Source organism: Periophthalmus magnuspinnatus, chromosome 15 (assembly GCF_009829125.3).
Source record: "Periophthalmus magnuspinnatus isolate fPerMag1 chromosome 15, fPerMag1.2.pri, whole genome shotgun sequence".
NCBI lineage: Eukaryota > Metazoa > Chordata > Actinopteri > Gobiiformes > Gobiidae > Periophthalmus > Periophthalmus magnuspinnatus.
The window spans coordinates 10,276,991-10,292,088 of record NC_047140.1 but is presented as its reverse complement, the minus strand read 5'-3'; the positions used below and the strand labels follow the sequence as shown (position 1 = coordinate 10,292,088).

Here is a 15,098-nt window from a genome sequence, read left to right as displayed (position 1 = left end):
AGGGAGAACATGCAAACTCCGCACAGACACAGGGAGAACATACAGACTCCGCACAGACACAGGGAGAACATGCAGACTCCGCACAGACACAGGGAGAACATGCAAACTCCGCACAGACACAGGGAGAACATGCAAACTCCACACAGACACAGGGAGAACATGCAAACTCCACACAGACACAGGGAGAACATGCAAACTCCACACAGACACAGGGAGAACATGCAAACTCCACACAGAAAGACATGGGCAACCCAGGGATCAAACCTGGAACCTTCTTGCTATGAAGTATGAGTGCTAGCCACTCAGCTTACTACTACTAGTACTACTACTACTACTACTACTACTACTACTACTACTACTGCTACTCCCCCCTCCTCACCCTGTATATAACAGTACTGTAGCACATTCTTGGTTGTGAGTCAGGAATTCTGCCCACTTCACCGCAACATAAAACATTTACACATAAAACCCTGAGCCAAAGCCAACGACACTTCAGTGGGTTTTTAGTGTGAAAGTGAAACAAAGCTCTATCTTAAATGTGTTTTTAGTGAAAGTGAAACAAAAAATTTAATTAAATTCTGTAACTGGACAAAAAAATTCAGAGTGAAGTCTTTTGGCTCGTCATCCAAGTTGCTTCTTCAGTTGTGGTCAGATTACTGCTGGACACTGCCTTATATCTGTCTGAAGGGAGGAGCTAACTACACGGAAACTGACATCTGTTTGTTTACAGTTTCTGTTTGCAGGATAGGTCTAATGAGCTACACTAAGTGTGAACTGTGCCTAAGTCATATTTTTCATAATCTTTCGGGCCCTATTATCATACTGACTAGCTCTTATGTTTCTCCTTGTTAAGGTTTAGGTCTGAGGATGGAGTTATAAATAGAAGATAGGCTCCCATTCCTGTTTCAAAGATGGATTGTCTTTCTTAACAAAAACAGCCTCTTTGCTTCCCCCATCAAACCATTTTTCTTTTGCTTGGATCTGTACCTCACTATCTTCAAAGGAGTGAGGTGCTGCTGTTGTGATGGTGTTGTTTCATTCTCTGTTTGGTTGGTACATTGGAGAAACTACTCAGCCACTCCATAAGAGAATTTATCAACACGCAAGAGCAGCTCAGGACACCAATCTCCATCTCAAACTCACTCAAGATAGCGAGGTACAGATCTTAGCAAAAGAAATGGTTTTAGAGGGAAGTAAAAGAAACATTTTTTGTTTGGAAAGACATTCCTTTTTGAACAGGAATGGGGGCCATAGATGTCATCTATCTCCTATTCACCCTTACACCTAAATTTAAACAAGGAAAACTAGCGCTAGCCAGTATGCTAACAGGTGTGAGAGCACCCATTAGGGGAGGGAACGATTATGCTAAATATGACTCAGATTGACACTTAGTGTGCTCATTAGACCTATCCTACAACAGAAACTGTAAACAGGTGAGTTAGCTTCAGTGTAATTAGTTCCTCTCTTCAGACAGATATAAGGCAGTGTCCATCTCTGGTGAACTGCAGAAGCGTCTTGAATGAGCAGCCAAACATCTTCACTCCTACAATTTTTTGCCCAGTTACAGAATTGAATTTTTTCTGAGGGATTACACAGACATTTGTGTTTTTAGTGAAAGTGAAAGCTCCATCATGAGCCACAGACTTCAGCCTTTTGTGTTTTAATGAAATCAGCTCAGCTCTCTGCACAGCCACAACTTAAGTGGGTCAGTTTAAAGGTGCACTGTGGAACATTCACTTCTGTAGTTCATTACAGAAACAGTAAGTGAATTAACCTGTTTCTGTCGATGTAGGTTCATGTCACCATTTACAATGAACAGATTTTAAATAATGGTATCTTTATTTTAAAGCTTAAATCAGACCCTTTCTATTTTTTCACCATGCTATAGTTCTTTTTCTTCTCATTGAGCCTCTGAAATTGTATTTGGATAAGATAAGATATGCCTTTATTAGTCCCACAGTGGGGAAATTCCAGTATTGCACTGCACAGTTAAAGAACAGAAGGAAAATGGTACATGCAATAAAACAAGATAATAGATAAATAGTTTAAAAATAATTTTAAAAATATACTTAAAAATAAACTAAAGATAGACTCTAATATAACATCTTCATAAAGTGACTTGAGTATTGCACATAGGTGTGGATGAATGACACATGTTCAGTGTTAACAGTGTTCATGTACAGTCTGACAGCAGCAGGAAGGAAAGACCTGAAACCTCTCCTTCACACAGCGAGGGTGAATCTGTCACTGAAGTTGCTCTCCAGGGCAGACAGAGCATCCTGCAGGGGGTGAGACTCATGGCCCAGCATAGAAATGACCTTAGCCAGGACCCTCCTGTCCCCCACCTCCTGCACTGAGTCCAGAGGACAGCCCAGGACGGAGCTGGACTTCTTGATGACCTTGTCCAGCTTCTTCCTCTCCCTCTCTGTGATGCTGCTGACCACAACGTACAGGATGGCTGATGCCACCACAGAGTCATAGAAGGTCTTCAGGAGTGGCCCTCTCACTCCAAAAGACCTGAGTCTCCTCAGGAGATAGAGCCTGCTCTGGCCCTTCCTGTACAGTGCGTCTGTGTTGTGAGTCCAGTCCAGTTTGTTGTTCAGATGAACACCCAGGTACTTGTATGAGTCCACTCTCTCAATGGAGTGATTCATATTTGAGTAATCTTTAATTGTTACTTTCAAGATGCCATTTTGACGATCAGCCCTCGTTTTAAACACCATGGACTTATAATAAGATGTGAACATGAACCAAAAATGGTGTTGTGTTGTTTTCAGTGGCCTGAGAAAGTCTAAAAAAGATGTTTTCTTCCACATTACTTCCTGAATACTGGCCTAGCTCCTTCCACTGTGTGACGTCAGAAACGCGCACCATGTGACCAGTTCTGACCAATCAGAGCAATAGAGTGGAGATAGCTCAGAGCGGGGCTATGTTAAATCTTACAAAGCTAACTTTAGGTGCTTTGAGGAAAGTTCAAGATTCAGCAGCGATATCTCTTTATGGCAACATCAGCTCCTATTGAGCACTGCAGTTTCTAACACGGAACAACTGATTTGTTTCTTTTATTAAGTCTTTTTAGATGAATATTGTGCATTCTGCAAATTATAACATAATGAACCACTGGTGTCAGAGATTATAATTATAACTATAAAGTAGACAAAAGCACAGTAGGGCTCATTTAAATTAGGCTAAAACAATGGCTGCTAAAAGGACAGAAGGCAGTTTACAGGAGCTTTAATAGAATTATGTTTACAGCTCTGTGTCTGTCTCTGCGGTAGCTCAGGTTTAGGTTAGCTTATCTGTGTCTGTGTTAGCTCAGGCGTGTCTGGCTCCATCGACTCTGGCTCCATTTCACTTTACATTGAATAACTGTGGCCCCTCTCTCTGTAACTGCTGCTGTCAGACTCATCATTTGGTCTCAAAATGCTCACATTAACCTGCACTACGTGATTCTGGCATTTTTATTTCACTATTGTGTTCATACATCAAGATATGAACATTAATAACAGACAAATCAGGCCCCTTTTTTCCCGAAGGTTGATTGACAGCATTGCTAAGCACCCGCTCCCTGCTAAACTAGCTGTGCGGACGGGAAGGGGCCTTAACTTCAACAGCCTCACTCTGGATTGGCTCTTTGGTTGCTATGATACTCACGGTTAGAATTCCAAATATGGACATTGTCTCCAGATTAGCCGCTATAACTGCTAGCCTGGATGAGCCTTATTTGGAGCTGAACGCTGTGGGTGTCCTCTTCTTCATACCGTCTGTGGTCTCTGCTCGTCTCCTGGAGCTTCGAGTGAGTGTTTTTCTGATGATTTTGCTGTAAAATATTTGGTTAAAAACATGAAACGGCACAAATCTCTGACATCATTTTTCATTCTTAGAAAAATAAAATAAAAGTGTAAAATGCGCTGCTGTTTTTGGCCCCATAAAGTTCACACTCAGAGTCTGGACCAGTCTGAGCCAAAGAGCCACAGGAAATGAGAACACAACACTGGAATGAGTCTAGACCAGGATCTCAACCAGGACTAAAACAAGACTAAAACTGGACTAAAACAGGACTGAGGACAACACAGGAATGAGTCTAGACCAAGGATCGCAACCAGACTAAAACAGGACTAAAACAGGACTAAACCCAGGATCTCAACTAGAACTAAAACAGGATTAAACCAGGACTAGACACAACATAGGAATGAGTCTAAACTAGGATCCCAACCAGGACTAAAACAAGACTAAACCAGGACTGGAAACAACAAAAGAATAGGCCCAGGACCTCAGCCAGGATTAAACCAGGACCGGGATCTCAATCAGGACTAGATCATGACTGGATCAGGACTGAGGCCAGGACTTATGTAGAATCTCAAACAACCAGTCTAAACTAGAACTAAACCAGGGCTAAACCAGAACTAAACCGGAACTGAACCAGGACTAAACCAGGAATAAACTAGAACTAAACCAGGGTTTCAGCCAGAACTAAACCAGAACTAAACCAGAACTAAACCAGAACTAAACCAGAACTAAACCAGAACTAAACCAGATCTAAACCAGGTCTAAACCCGGGCCTAAACCAGGGTCTAAACCAGGTCTGATTCAGGCTCTTTGCTCCAGAACAGTTCAGTGGGTTCAGTCTTGTGTTTTGGCTCTGTCTGTTTCTTTCGTTGGATCTGTCTACGTCTGCACGTCTCTCTCCTCCCTCTTCTCTCTTCTTCCTCCCTCTTCCTACCTCTTCTCTTTCTCCTCTCTCTCTCTTTCTCTCGCCTCTCCTCTGTCCCCTTTTCTCCCTCTTTCTCTCTCTTTCCCTTTCTGTCTCTCTTTCCTTTCCTTTCTCTCATCCCTCTCCTCACCTTTATTTTCCCTCCCCCATCTTTCTCCCTTTCTCACCTCCTCTTTCCTCTCTCACTCCTTTCCCTCACCTCCTTTCTCCTTTTCTCTCCCCTCTCTTCTCTATGTCTCTCCTCTCTCTCCCCCTCCTCTGTCTCCTTATCTCCCTCTCTCTCTCTCCCCAACTCTGTCTCTCTCCCTCTTTCTTTTCCCTTCCCTTTCTCTCACCCCATCTTTCTCCCTCTCACCTCTTCTTTCCTCTCCCACTTTGTTCCCTTTCCTCCCCTCTTTTTTCTCCCCTTCTCTTCTCCGTCTCTGTCTCTCTCCCCTTCCCACCACCTCACTCTCTGTCCCACTTTCTTGTCTCCTCTCCCCATCTCTCCTCTCCTCTCTCCATTTTACTCCTTTCCCCCTCCTCCCCTCTCTTTCTCTAACCTCTCCCTCTTCTCTCTCCTCTCTCTCTTTCCCCCCCAACTCTTTCTCTCACCCTTGCCTCTTCGTCTCCCTGTCTCCTATCTTCTCTCTCCCTCTTCCTTTCCTCTCTCTCCCCGCTATCTATCTCACACTCTCCCTGTCCCCCCTTCCTTTTTCTCCACCCCCCATCCCTCCCTCACCCTCTCTCTCACTCTTCCTATTCATTTTTACCTCCTCCCGCTTTCTGCCCTCTCTCACTTCTTTTCTCTTTCTTTTCTCTCTTTTTCCCTCTCTTATCTCACCTCCTCTTTCTCTCTCCTCCTCTCCCTCCTCTCTCGCTTGCTCCATCCCTCTCTCGCTGTCTCACTCTCCCTCTTTATTTTCATCTCTTCCTTCTTTCTCGCTCTCCTCCCTCCATCCCTCCCTCTTTTGCTGTCTCACTCTCCCTCTCTCTCTCCTATTTTCACCTCTTTTCACCCCCTTTCTCTCTATTGTTTTTCTCTCTCCTCTCTCCCTCCTCTCACTCTCTGTCTCTCTCGCTCTCTCTCCTCTCCCTCTCATCTCTCTCTCTCTCTCTCCCTCTTCAGACTCTTTCACAAAAATTCATCCCAAAGCTGAAACATTCCTTCACTCTTTTCATCCCTCTTTTATTTGGCTGAAAAATTAAAGCTCGCTTGAGTTTGTTTCTGAGTCTGAGACAGAGTCCAGGATTCACTCGAGGATCACAAGATGCAGGACACGGCCTGTGGAAGTCTGGGACATTCACTGTCTGTGAATTAAAGAACAAGTTTTGATACTTTGAAGCTGATTCCCTGGGGATGTGATGCTAACTGCAGACACTGCTGTGTCTGAGACTTTGTTAGACTTAAGTCTTTAATTTTAACACAATTTGACTATAAAGAACTGACTTATCTGAACTACAGCAGGTGAGCTGATTTGTGCTGTTAAACAGTTCCCTCTCAAATAACATTCACAATCTAGCTAGCATTAGCCAACACTTTTTCAGTTAGTCACTCTCACCTTTTTGTGTAAAATCAAACTCCTAAACAGGACCATGAACGCTTAGATTGATCAAAGGCTCCTGAGAATGTGCTTTTTAAATCGATTTAGTATTTTTTCATGAGGTTTCAGACTGTCTTTAAACTTTTTTGGTTGTGTTTGCTTATGTTTGCATTGTGTCCCCATGGTAACTAATGAATTTATTCCGTCATACACATGCATGTAGAACACTCCCAGCGTGATGTCACTGCAAAGTATCAATAAGACACATAGACTAGTATACACCCATGGACCACTATGGATCCTACCTGATGACTGAGGGATTACACAGATATAAGGCCACATGGGAATATAAAAGAAAGTACTACCATTTAATGTGGAAAATCACTGTATATTGGGGTAAGCGACGTCTAGTTGGAAGTCGGTTATGACATAAAAACTTGAAACTAAGGCTGAAATTTTTTATCGAATTACATCAACTGAAGAGCATCACATCTCTATTGGAGAGCTACTGGATTTTAACTCTAACTCTTAACTTTAAAGACGAAGTGAAGAGGTCAATGAAGGAGTTTAGTTTAAAGAGGAGCTGCTGCAAAAGCTTCACGACCAGAAGGACACAACAAAAGCACAAACACACGTCTGAAAATGAAGCATGCTCTGATTCTCACGAGTATTGTGGTACAAACAGTGAAATGTACCACAAGACTGTGGACTTAGAAACAATCTTCAGATTTATGGAGCCTTGAAACAAAAGAGTCAGGCCGTGCTGGACTTTACCTCAGACCTACTCACTCACATCAAACTCCAAATACAACGGGCCCATAGAACAAGAGGCTTATCCTTTACTTCAGCGACCAGCCTCAAGAGCTAAACATTCAGGATGTGAGCTTTAAACAGTATAATTATAGACTGTTTCTATAAATGGACATAGCTAACTTGCTAGCCGCCCCTTCCCAAACAGGAAGTGAGCAAGGGCGCGCTTCCGGCTCCATCGACTCTTGCTCCAATTCACTTTCTGTTGAAAAAAACGCGGCCCCTCTCTCTGTAATTGCTGCTGTCAGGCTTGTCATTTTGGTCTTAAAATGTTGGTATTAACCTGCTCTACATGATCGGGGTATTTTTATTTAGCTATAGTGTCAGTAACTCAAGATATGAACATAAATAACAGACAAATCAGGTGCCTTCTTTCCCAGAGGTCGCTCCCACTTGCAACAGGTTTGATTGACAGCATTGCTAAGTGCCTGCCCCCTCCCAAACCAATGACATGAGAGGGAAGGGCCGTTCACATCAGCTGCTACGCTCCAGATTGACTCTTGGTTCTCGTGATACTCACGGTCAGAATTCCAAATATGGAGCTCCAGATTCGTCCCTATAACTGCTAGAGCCTCGATGAGCTTCATTTGACTGGAGTTGAAGGTTATGGGTGATGTCCACTTCTTTATACACTCTGAGTATAAGATGTTATAGATTTATGATGGTGTCACAGACTTGGCCACATTAAAAAAATCAAATTTAAACATTTTCACCCATTTAAACTGGAGTGTGACTTTACTGCCCAAGATCACATCTGGTACTGCTATAAGAGACTGCTATAAAGAGATAAAACATAAGACTGATCTCAATAACACTGAGAGTATGTAAATGTTTATGGGAGATTACAGCTCTGAAACACAAACTAGTATCATCTTTATATAAACTTTGAATGGGAGGGAGAGAATGTAACGCATTAGATATAAAACTAAAATGGATTTTACAGTTTCAGATGGAGAACGGTCAAACATCTGTAGAACCAAACAAGCCACAGATACGTCCAGAGTTTGGAGGAACATCATTGGAAAAATATAATTTTGTTTTTCATCACATCCCAAACTATGAATTGAAGTGAATTTATCCAGAGCGTGGCCATGTCAGACAGAATGTGGAGAGGAATCACGCACGTCTTTTAGTTTTGTCTGAAACTTGTACTGTTTTGGAATATGGTAAACTCCATAATAGTGAAGTTACTGTGACATGTGATCTCCAAAACCTCTGGTCTCATTCTGTTTCCAGTGAACATCTCTGCTGTAGGGATTAAGACACTTACATGTAGAAGATACTACAAGCTGCCACAGACAGTTCAGACTGATGTCACTCTGAAATGAGTCCTTCACATGAATCTTCTGAATGGCTCTCTCTGAAAGAAAACACGGGACATTATGATGACTATTTCAAGCGTCACAGCAGAAGAACAAGACGAAAACAGACTGTTCCACAAATGCACAAAGCTCTGATCTGCGACCTCTGATCTGCACGTTTTCCATAAACACAATAGTCTGTATTGACGCTAAAATCACAAAGCTGAATGCTGCTCTGTGATTGGTCCTCACAGAGGGCACACGCCAAGATGAATTCTGGTGAGTTTGTGAACTCACAAATATCGAGAATCCATCTTGCTGTGTAAGATTATTCAACAGGGCCAGTGCTAAAACCTGGTGTAAAGCAGAAATACCACGATGTGAAGATGGAGGGAACTTGTGAACGAGAGGAATCAGCTGAGGACTCAGGAGGAACAGTGTGAAGAGAAATGGACACACTCACATTTCTATTGCCTTAAGAGTGTTTTTATTATCATCGTGGTATCGGGTTCAGTATCAAGTATTGAGTGTATGCCTTAGTATCAAAATGGAGTTTGAGATTTTAGTATCGTGACACTATCTGCTGACAGAAAAGATGTTGAACTTTGTGCCAGTTTTTGTTTCATGTAAATAGGCTGTGTAACTACAGCCCCCCTCCTCCTCTGTCCCCTTCCCTGTCTCACCCTCTCCTTTCTCCCTCCTTCTCTCTCTCTCCTCTCCCCCTCTCCTCTCTTTTCCTCCCCATCTCTCTGTCTCCTTCTCCTCTCTCTCTCTCTCTCTCTCTCCCTCTCCTCCCTCCATCCCTCCCTTCTCCTCCTCCTCCTCCCCCTTTCTCCCCCTCCCTCTCCTAAATGTCTTATTCTGTCTGAGGACAAAGCCTAAACATAGAGACAACAGCTGCAGACCGATTTAACCTGAAGAGTCTAACCCACAACCTCCACAGCAACACACTCAGAGAGACCAGGAGTCTAACACACAACCTCTGAGCAACACACTCAGAGACACCAGGAGTCTAACACACAACCTCTGAGCAACACACTCAGAGACACCAGGAGTCTAACACACAACCTCCTGACTGAGAGGAGGAGACAGGATAACCACTCCACTTCCTATTAGTCCTGAGTTAGACTTGGCATAGTCCTGGTTCAGTCTTGGCTTAGACCTGATTTAGCCCAGGTTTAGTCCTGGCTTAGACTTAGTTTAGTAGACTAAACCAGGATTTAACCAGGACTAAACCAGGACTGAACTGGGATTAAACCAGGACTAAATCAGGACTGAACTGGGACTCCGGCCACATCTCGGTCTGGACTTGGAGGACCACACACAAACTGATAACGTCATGTCTGAGTGAAAACAGATTCTACCATCCAAAAAACCAGTGATTTTTAAAGTGACGAAGACGAGAGGAGGGAGAAGGAGATGAGAGGAGGTGAGAGAGGAGAAAGAGAAGAGGAGGAGGAGAGAAGAGAGGAGGATAAGAGAAGGAGAAGAGGCAGAAGAGGAAAGAAGAAGAGGAGGCAGAAGAGGAGAGGAGGAGGAGAAGAGAAGGAGGAGGAGAGAAAAGGAGCACAAGAGGAGGAGAAAGGAGGAGAGGAAGACAAGGAGACAGGATGAGGAGAAGAGGAAGAGAAATTGGAAGAGAGTAGGAAGAGGAGGAGGGGAGTATAGGAAGAGGAACAAAAGAAAAAAGAAGTCAATGAGAGGAAAAGAAGGAGAGGACAGAGAGTGCATTTCTTGAAGGGTGACCACAGGTAGAAGGATGTGATTGGCTGGCAGTTACAGGAGGGCAGGGCCACATGATCCTGAGGTTTTTATTTCACTTTTAAGTCCGTAAATCAAGATATGAACATGAACAGGCAAATTAGGCGCCTTCTTTCCATTAGCATTAGCAACAGGTTTGATTGACAGCATTTCTAATCGCTCACTCCCTGCTAAACCAGTGGTGCGAGTGGAAAGGGGAGTTACCTTCAAAAGCTTTGCTCTGGATTGGCTCTTTGGTTGTTACGATACTCGTGGTCAAAATTCCAAATATGGAAGTCGGCTTTAAATTGGTCCATATAACTGCGAGTCTCGATGAGCTTCATTTGCTTGGAGCCGAACGCTGTGGGTGACGTCACACTCGTCATGTCTCAATCCCTCCATCCCAGGGCAACTGTGGCTACTGCAGAGTCACTGTATAAATCATGACTCTAAAATATGGACATGTTGGGTCCAGCGCTGTAGTCTAGAGGAGGTCTGGTCCAGGGGAGGTCTGGTCCAGGGGAGGTCTGTGGGTTGGGTTATGACATCACTGCTGAAGAACTACAGGAATGTGCACAGGAAGTGAGGTCATTCAAACAGGAAGTGATGCCATGTCTGAACTGGTGGCTTATGGCCTGCAGCAGCTGGTTTGTATCAAAAAGAGATTGTTATGAGAGAGAGAGAAGAGAGGGGAAGAGAGGAGGACAAGTGAGAGAACGAGAGAAAGGGAGAGAGGTAGTGAGAGGGGGGGGGGGCATCAAGGCTAGAGGACGCCTGGCGGAGCTGTGTTGTCATCACACCCTCAGACTTTGGCTCCATCTGGTTTGGGTCAATTTTGATGTGGGAGCATAGACTGTATAAATAAATGGACATAGCTAACAGGCTAGCCGCCACGTTCCAAACAGGAAGTGAGCATGGGTGCGATTTCGTGACAGGCCTAACCTGATGTGTTTGCTCTCCAGGATTCGCCCTGCTCAGGTGCTCCCAGGACAGAGCCAGTTTCTCCTGAAGCCCAAATACTACCACAGCCGCAGCACCCAAACCCACAGCACCCACAGCACCCACAGCACTCAGTCCACTCACTCCACCCAGGGACACCCTCAGAGTGGGCACCCACAACTGGACAGAGCCATCCCCCTGTCAGTTGCTCCACATCCACACTATGGTGAGTACCTCCAGCAGACCCATAGAAATGCCGCCGCATTCCAAACAGAAAGTGAGCATGAGCATGCTTCCGGCTCTTTGGCTTCAATTCACTTTCTATAGAAAAACTGTGGCTTCTTTCTCTTTCAGGCTCATCATTTTGGTCTTAAAATGTTTGTATTAACCCGCTCTACATGATCCTGGGGCTTTTATTTCGCTATTGTGTCTATAAATCAAGATATAAACATTGATAACAGCCGAATCAGGCGCTTCTCCATGAACTTCATTTGACGGGTGCTGAATGTTGCGGGTGACATCACACTCACCTAGTCCACTTCTTTATACAGTCTATGATCAGACTGTGTCCCCATTGATGGAGTAGAGTCAGGATCTTTGGTGTTCAAACAGGTTCAGAGAGACTCATGTCCCTATTTTCTATATTACTATACTATAATAATTATTGTCAAAAACCTGCCAGGGGCCCGTGTTCAGGCGAGCTGATCTGCTCTCACACTCTGCACACAGCTAAACCACAAACACGTGCTGTATGTGGTTAGTTTAGGGCTAAAGAGTCGGTACAGAGGGACAGTCATTAAAAAGAATGACGTTTAGGAACAGGGTTATAATTATGGTTAAGGTTAGGATTAGGAGATGGTTAAAGAGGTATTCTGCAAAATTTCGTTTTTTTTGCTTTGTCCTGTGTTATAACGCCGTTCCCTCATCAAAAACATGCCTGAAGAGGTTTTAGATGTCATCCATGCATTTCTTCTTCTTGTCCTCCTCGCTCTCTTTCTCCCTTTCTCTTCTCTCTGTCTTCTCTCTCATCTCTGTCAGTCTGATGTGTCTATGACCCTGTTCTTTCTCCTTTCTCCTCTCTCTTTCTCCCTCTTCTCTCTCTTTCTCCTCTCTGTCATCTGATGTGCCTGTGATCCTGTTCTCTCTCCCTCTCTTCTCTTGTCTTTCCTCTCTGTCAGTCTGATGTGTCTGTGACTGTTCTCTCTCCTCTCTCCCTCTTTCCTCTCTTCCTCTCTCTTCTCTCCTTTTGCCAACAAGAATAGACTTGAGACCTGGAGCTCCTGTTAAAGAGACCGGTGGGGGCACAGCTCATAGTGGAGTTCATGTACAGCACACTGGTGGGGCAGGTGGAGGACACTGTGGACAGGTGGATGTGTGATTGTGTTGTGGCTTTGCACATTTCTTTAACTGACAAGTGACACATAATAACTGTATTGTTAAAAATCAAGTCCCTCTCTCTTTCTCCTCTCTTTTCTCTCTTACTCTATCATCTCTGTCAGTCTAATGTGTCTGTAACTCTGTTCTCTCTCCTCTCTTTCTCCTCTCTCTTCTCTTCCCTTTCGCTTTCTCTCTTCTCTCTTTCTGCCTCATTTCTCATTTGTCTGTGGCTGTTTCTCTCCTCCCCCTTCTCTTCTCTCCTCTCCCTTTCCCCCTCTCTCTTCTCTTCCACTCTTCTCTTTCTCATCTCTGTCAGTTTGATGTGTCTGTGACTATTTTTCACTCTTTCTCTTCTCTCTATCTTTTATCTCTTTCTCTTGTCTTCTCTTCTTTTCTCTCTATCTTCTCTGTTAATCTGATGTTAATCTCTCTCTCCTTCCTCTTTCTCTCTCCTCTTTTTCTCCTCTCTCTTCTCTTCCCTCTCTCTTCTCTCTCTCATCTCTGTCAGTCTTATTGACACTCCTCTCTCTCTCCCTCTTTCTTCTCTCTTTCTCCCTTTTTGGCCCAGAGTCTGTGACTGGACCAGGACCAGTGTTTATGTGAGTCTGAATATGCTGGTTTGGGTTTGGACTAATCCTCTGTCTCCTGTCTCTTCTTTTTCTCTCCCGCTCTCTTTCTGTCTTATCTCTCTCTTTCTCTCTTCTCTCTCTTTCTCTCCTTCTCTCCTCTCTATCTCTCTTCTTTCCTTTTCTCCCCTCTCACCTGACTCTCTCTCTCTACTCTTGCTCTCTCTCTCCTCTCTTTCTCTCTCATTTGTCTTTCTCTTCTCTCTCCTCTCCATTTTCTCTCCCTCTCTCCTGTTTCTCTTCTCTCTTTTTCTCTCCTGCTTTCCTCTCTTCTCTCTCTTCTGTCTGTCTGTCTGTCTTCTCTCTCTCCCTTTCTTTTCTCTCTCCTTTGTTTCTCTCTCCCTTTCTCTCTCTCTCCTCTGTCTCTCTCTCTCTCCACTGTCTCTCTCCTGTGTCTCTCCATCTCTCTTTTTTCTCTCTTCCATTCTCTTTCTCTTCCCCCCTTCTCCCTCTCTCTCCTCTCTCTTTCTTTCTCTCTCCTCTCCCTCTCTCCTTCCCTCCTCTCCCTCTCCTCCTTCTCCTTCTCTCTCCTCACTCACTCTCTCTGTCTCTCTCTTTCTCTCTCTTTCTCTCACTGTTTCTCCCTCTTTCTATTTCTCCCTCTCTCCTCTCTCTCACTCTTTCTCCTTCTTTCTCTTTCACCCTCTCTCCTCTTTCTCTCTTTCTCCCCCGTCATCTCCCTCTCTCCTCTTTCTTTCCTGCTGGGACACTGGCTGCAGACTCTGGGACAAACACTGACCCGGGAGCTCTTTGTCTTTTCTGTGGCCAAATGCAGAGCTGTTGTTTTAATAAACTTTGTCCTGGGTCAGGTTAAGATGAGCGTGTGGCTGGAGGAACCACATGGACGGCTCGGGCTGCACAGACCCGGAGCTCCTGTTAAAGAGCCCGGTGGGGGCACAGCTCAAAGTGGAGTTCATGTATAGTATGCTGGTGGGACAGGTGGAGGCAGTGTGGACAGTGAGGGAGGGGCAGTTGGTGCTCCACCTGTAGAGAGGGTCTGGGACATGAGATGGATGTGTGATTGTGTTTTGGCTTTGCACATTTCTTTTAACTGACAAGTTGTTAAAAGTCGAAAAGTCTCTCTTTCTCCCTCTCTTCTCTCTTATGCTCACTCCCTCTCTCCCCCTCTTTTTCCCTTTCTCCTCTTTCTCTCTCTCTCTCTCTCTTTCAGAGATATGTCAAAATAACTCTTTTCTGCAGTTTAACTTTTACTATGACAAGACCAGGCAATAAAACCAGTCTGCTGCATTCCCAAACCTCTCTCTTCTCCCTCCTTTCCTATCTCTCCCCCTTTCTCTCTCTCTCTCTTTCTCACCCTTCCTTCTTTTTCTTCTCTTTTTCTCTCCTCTCTTTTCCTACTTCCTTTTGCTCTCTGTCATTCTCTCACTCTTTAGCTCGTCTGATTCTTACCACACTATCTCTCTCTCTTTACTCTCTTATTTATCTCTTTCTCCTTTTTTCTCTCTGTCTCCTCTTTCACTCTCTCCCTCTCATCTCTCCTCTCTCTCCGTCCTCTCTCTCTTTTTCAGAAGAATCCAACAGAAGCCAAACTCTAAATTACTCTGCTCATGTCAGATAGTTGTGTGTGGTCCAAACCTCTCTCTCTCTTCTATCTGGTGTCTGGGCTCGCTGGTCAGGTCTCTCGTCCCTGGGCCCTAGTCTCTGGTCCCTGCTCCCTGGTCTCTGGGCCCTGGGCCTTGGTCTCTGGTCCCTGGTTCTTGGTCTCTGGTCCCTGGTTCCTGGTCTCTGCTCTGGTCTCTGGTTCCTGGTCTCAGGTCTCAGGTCTCAGGTCTCAGGTCTCAGGTCTCAGGTCTCAGGTCTCAGGTCTCAGGTCTCAGGTCTCAGGTCTCAGGTCTCAGGTCTCAGGTCTCAGGTCTCTGGTCCCTGGTCCCTGGTCTCTGGTTCCAGGTTCCCAGTCCCTGGTCTGGTCTCTAGTGTCTGGTCCCTGGTCCTTGTTCTTCGGTCTCCTTTTTCTCCGGTTTCTGGTCCCTGGTCTCTGGTCTCTGTTCTCTGTTCTGGTCGCTAGGCTCTGGTCCCTGGGCTCTGGTCTCTGGTCTCTAGTCTCTGG

At 44.8% G+C, this 15,098-nt stretch overlaps 1 protein-coding gene across 3 annotated transcripts in view; it reads left to right on the top strand.

Moving 5' to 3' along the window:
• ltbp1 (latent transforming growth factor beta binding protein 1) overlaps positions 1-15,098 on the top strand; it is a 64,607-nt gene that overhangs the window by 13,971 nt on the left and 35,538 nt on the right. For all 3 annotated transcript variants that reach the window (XM_055227420.1, XM_055227419.1, XM_033980153.2), the window contains exon 4: positions 11,051-11,253. In XM_055227420.1, coding sequence (XP_055083395.1) covers positions 11,051-11,253 — 203 coding nt within the window. The remainder of the gene's footprint in view (positions 1-11,050; positions 11,254-15,098) is intronic.